The sequence below is a fragment of the Bidens hawaiensis genome, unplaced genomic scaffold (genome assembly GCF_021521415.1).
Source record: "Bidens hawaiensis isolate Kalapana, Puna unplaced genomic scaffold, B.hawaiensis_p1.1 tig00039611_1, whole genome shotgun sequence".
NCBI classification, from domain to species: domain Eukaryota; kingdom Viridiplantae; phylum Streptophyta; class Magnoliopsida; order Asterales; family Asteraceae; genus Bidens; species Bidens hawaiensis.
In genome coordinates this window covers 86184-91534 of record NW_027496977.1, presented here as the reverse complement: position 1 = coordinate 91534, position 5351 = coordinate 86184, and the positions used below count along the sequence as shown (strand labels likewise).

The following is a 5351-nucleotide window of genomic DNA, read 5'->3' as shown; positions in this document are numbered from 1 at the left end:
ATAGCAAAACTACAATACACCAATAAATGAATATTGCCATTTTAATGAAAACATTAATGACAGGAAATATGGTGACAGGTGCTATACATAGTTATGGTAGTTGGGATATTAAAGAATATTTATTAATTTATTAGCCATTTAGAACACTGGAGACTATTTTGGAGGAAAACAAGATACAGATACATCATACATGATATTAAACTATAAATATGAAATACATGAAAAGCTGTATAAAAGCTAGAATTATATGAAAATATGAACGGTTTGATTAATTTTATTAAGCGGGGGGCTTACGAAAAAACCAATAACCGATTTTTCAGTTAATTTTTATTTGATTTCGACAGTTTTTAATTCGGTTTTTATTATTTATTCACACCAGTTATGGTTATGGCGTTGGCACCTCAAAAGAGCTTTTCTGCCACCTGGATTTCATTATATTTCTTGCACATGTTACCAACCTCAAACCACTTGAAGGGTATATTTGCTTGAAATATTATAAACTACATGATTATATAAAATTATTAGGATATAGCAAGTGTAATATAAACGTGGTAAAAAATGTAACAAAAAAATTAAATTTAATAATATATATAATAACATATCTTATGAATTCATAAGATATAAATAATGATAAACAAAATTTATAATTCATAATTTAAAAACCTCATTTAATATAACATTTAAAGTTATATTTGTAACTTTGTTAGTAATTATATAAATAGTAATAGTATTTGACATCCTAGTTAGCTACTTTAATTGAATGGCGCGTAGAATAATTGTTTTATTTTAATAGTACATATAGATTATCCATTTTTGTTGGAGCAACAAGCTTAGAACGTAGGGCAACAAATCCTAAACATATATGACGTAGGGGTGTGTTTTTTAACCGTACCCGAATAACAAACCCGAATCGAAGCGACCCGAGACCCAAATAACCCAAACCGAATTCACCCGAAACGATTAAACTCCTAACCCGAACCCGAGATAAAATATTCAGGTCGGTATTTGAGTTGAAATACCCAAATTTGGGTTGACCCGAATAACCCGAAGTAAAAAATACATCGATGCATGTATCCCTAATTTTATAGGGTAGTTTAGCGGTGAAGTAGCACAATGACCTTATGTATTCTTGTTCAGTTGTTCTCAATACTCCAATTAATATTGGATCTATCACATCCCAATGTATTAAATGACCATAAAGCATGCGGAGAATGTATCTTCAATTCAAAAACTTAAATAGTATAATATTTAAACCAATATTTATTGAACATGTTTCTTTAATCTATACAGGTATTAATCCACAGGCTACAACACTCCTTCATCTCATCTAATGCATTCTTGTATAATAAATTTCATGTTTTGCTAAACAATATATGCTATTGTTGAATATGGCTGTATATTATGGCTTTATAACGGCTTGGAATATGGTTTTCTAATTTATGATATTGTTAAAGGTGGATTTTTTTTTAATTTGTTAAACCCGAAACCCAACCCGAATTTACCCGAACCGTATAACCCGAAACCCGAACAAACCGAACTTATTTGGGTCGGTTCTTAGGTCAATTTGTTTTGAGCTCAAACCCGAACAACCCGACCCAAACAACCCGAAACCCGAATGAATAACTTTAGAACACCCCTAATATGAAGTGATGCATGAGTACATTTATTATATGCAAGCTTATGTCGCATATTACAGGAGTTTAGGATGATATATGAGTTAAAGGTGATACACGACCATTGGTTACGTGAACAATGAATTCACGAACATACTAACGTGAAGAGTGCATTTTTTTTAGGAATTTTTATATGTTTCCCCTTTTTAAACCTTTGAAATTACATATTTTTCCAAAATACAAGTTTTTAATGCAAAATGTATAATGCTCTTTAAGCATGGTTTGGAGAATATGTAATCTCAAAGTTTAGGAAGAAGAAATATGTAAATGCCCTTTTTTTTAAAACAACTCGTTTGATATTTGTTTTCAAGAGTAAGTTACAAGTAACCATATCAAAATTATTTAGTACACACTAATAAAAGAAATATTAGCATTTTATTGAAAAACTTTAATGCCAGGAAAGATGGTGGCAAATGCCAAACAAGGTAATTGTAGTTGTGATATTAAAGACTCCTTATTAACTAACACTCAATGTTGTCATTTCCAATATGGTGTTGTGATCGAAAACATGGGTTTTTTAATGGAGACCTAAACTTGATCCTCACTGACAACACTTTGGGGAGGGCATGTGTGGCTCGATGAAGGAAGACCGGAATCTTTGTGAACTCCGTTTCGATCATGAGGGCGGCCGAATTTTACCAGCAGCGGGCCTTCGGGTGGGGGAATTTTAACTTGAGATAACTTGGAGACGCTTAAGGGCTCCATACGGCTGGGTTGGGTCAACTGACGTTGGCTTTTTGCCATTACCAGACTGGACAACGAATCGGACGGGCAACCGGTCGAACAGGCTGCACAAACTAGGTCAAAAAATGACTGTTAGGGTTGAAAAAAAGACTTTTTCAACAAAAAAAACTTTTTCCATAGTAAAGCGGTTCAGCCGGTGCGGTTTTCAGGTTCGGACCAGCCGGTTATCCCGCAGACGAGCGAACTACATAGAACCAGACCGGCCAGTGAACCGAATACCGGTCGACCTGGTCCAACCGGCCGGTCTGGTCCGGTCTCAACAACATTGACCTTAACAATTCTCGATTTGTTAAACTAGCACTCAATATTCAAGTAAAAGGTCATGCATACCCCTATGAATGTATTACTATCAAAACATATTATACAAAATAATATAGCAAATATAAAAAGTGCACCTCTCAATGCAGTTGGTACAACTTACAAGTTACAACTACCATTTGACATAAGCCTTAAGTCACCCCCACTCACACACTACTTACTTATTTTCTGCCACTTGGATTCCATTATCTTTCTTGCACTTTTAACCAACCTCAAGCCATGCCTTTTATCCCCAAAACACCCTACAAATTTCCCAAATTCCTTCATTCATTCGTTCACACCCATTGTTCTTGAAACCAAACTCATCACAAAAAGAAACCATCTTGGATTCTTGTCAAAGTCAAAATTCAAAAGTCAAACTTCAAAACCTTGATCATATTATCAGTTTCTTGTTGCAGATTTTGAAAGATGATGATTCTTGGTGAAAATGTGAACACCCTTAAAGTTATAGATTCTTCACTAAGGTTGATTGTGATTCCTCTAAGTATTGCTTCTTTGTGGTTGACTTTGACCAATCATCAAGAAAATGATGTTTATGGAAGATTAGAGTTTAGTAACCTCAAGGGTCTAAAGTAATGAACTTTTTATCTTTTTAGCATGTTTTAAATAATACCCATCAAGATTTTTTTAAAATTTTGGTTTTTTAATTTTAATATTTGTGTTTCTTGACAGATTCTTTACCAGCATTAGTGCCATTTCTGCAGGGTATGCTTTGATTGCTGTTGTTTCTTCATGGATCAATAATTTGATGAACAAAGCTTGGATCTTTATTGTCTTTGACCAGGTTTGTTTCTTATGTCATTAATATATTTTATTGTGGTAATTTTAGATTATTTTTAATATTATTTTTTATAATGCTAGTCACCTTTATTCAACCCTATGACAGTATGACAAGTAGGTAAGTAAGATATAAATAATCGGTTCGGTCCCCGGTTTAATCAGTTTTGACATTAGTATAAATCGGAGACCGAACCGATACATACAGTTTTGAGCCGGTTTATACCTGTCATAAGTATGTTACATTCCCCTTAAGAAGTTCGACGGATAGCCTAGATAAAAGAAAACATATTTTTAAATAACCTTCGGTAATCCCTGACAGACTGAAAAATCCAATATAAAATAAAATTTTGTTCACATCGGTTGGTGACTCGTCTGCCGCTAGAGGTCCTCTGATTTATAGTGGACCCATTCATGTTTTCGTGTAACATTTTGGGTCTTTTGCAACAATATGATTAGGGATGTGATCTTCATACACCGCCCTCATGCTGACTGTACATGCTTATACGGCTTGCATAAGGCTATAGGCCACACATGACTGGCAAGTGTATGTAGGGGAAAAACAGCTTGTTCAGCCGTATACAAGCCGCATAAGTCTTCAGTTGCTCGTATAGAGTCTGATACAAACTGAACACAACTCAGGTCCTATACAACCTGTAACCGAACTAAAAATAACAAAAACAAAATTTGCGGACCTCTTCGGTGTCGCTAAGTGGCCCAATAGGGCACTTGCGACACCAAACTTCTTATTTATTATACAGTAATAATATTCTAAATATATTATTTGTCAAAACTTGTTTATAACAATTATTTGAGACATTTTATGTTTATGTTAATCATTGTTTCTAATCAATTCGTTATATTTTGTCAAAAACCCGATGGGTAATTACCCGACTAAAACCTGACGGGCTTTAATAATCGGGTATGGGTTTGGGAATACCTAAACTCGACCCAAACCCAACCCATTGTCATCCCTATCTGATTTCCAGTGGACCCATTCATGTTTTCATGTAACTTTTCAGGTCTTTTACAACAATTTAATTAGTTTGAATTTATGATTTAAGGTGGTTGCATATTTGATGGTGGCATGTGTGGGTAGCATTGGAGATATAGTATATTTGGTCTACAATGGCAACCAAAAGGTGACATGGAGTGAAGCATTTTCTTCATATGGAAGGTTTTGTGGAAGATTAAACCTCACTTTGGTTCTTCATTTTATTGCTTGGATTTGTTTCATTGTCCTATCAATGATTTCATCATTTAGGGTTTTCACTAGATTTGAACCTCCTCGCTCTTCCAAAGAAGTCGAAGATGAAACGACCTAGGTTATGCATTGACGGATGTACCATACGATCATATAGTTTCGTAAACACACACGATTGGTTGTGATTCTCTATCGATCTAGTCTACGGACCCTAGTGTTTTCTTGATTTTTTGTTTGTTAGATGTCAAATGTCATTTTACTATTACTATAAGTAGAAACATAGGTTGAAAGAATTAAAGTAGTATCTTGAATATGTAACATGGTTGTGAGTTGTGACCACTTTGTTTTATTTTGGTCCCTACATAAAGATAATGCATCTATTTTGCTTAGAATGCAAGTGTGGTATGTGTACATTTGCTTTTTAATAATACCTTAGTATTATTATTTCATATATATATATGTCACTTTTTTGTTGTTTTGATTTTTGAATGTAAAATTTTTATTTACCAAAAAGTTGTATTGTATATTTTAGAAAGTGATGTAAAGCTTATAAAATGTTTTATTAATACTTAGATAAAATAGTAAAACCTTAATAAGTGAATGCTTTCAGGTTAAAAAAAAAATTATTAGTATCG

The 5351-nt window shown here is 33.7% G+C and overlaps 1 protein-coding gene across 1 annotated transcript; it reads left to right on the top strand.

Annotated features, from left to right (window-relative positions):
* The first annotated feature begins 2721 nt into the window (after positions 1-2721).
* Positions 2722-4837, top strand: LOC143591394 (CASP-like protein 2D1). Its single transcript, XM_077071611.1, has 3 exons — positions 2722-3307; positions 3408-3519; positions 4577-4837. Exons 1-3 carry the CDS (start codon positions 3144-3146, stop codon positions 4835-4837), a joined length of 537 nt encoding a protein of 178 aa, XP_076927726.1. The 5' UTR covers positions 2722-3143.
* Positions 4838-5351: the final 514 nt, after the last annotated feature.

Bases quoted from the DNA above. Each gene is read 5' to 3' on its own strand.
- LOC143591394 (XM_077071611.1), top strand. From the start codon at position 3,144: ATGATGATTCTTGGTGAAAATGTGAACACCCTTAAAGTTATAGATTCT. The intron at 3,308-3,407 runs GTAATGAACTTT...GTTTCTTGACAG, and splicing joins AGTAACCTCAAGGGTCTAAA to ATTCTTTACCAGCATTAGTG. The intron at 3,520-4,576 runs GTTTGTTTCTTA...TTATGATTTAAG, and splicing joins TCTTTATTGTCTTTGACCAG to GTGGTTGCATATTTGATGGT.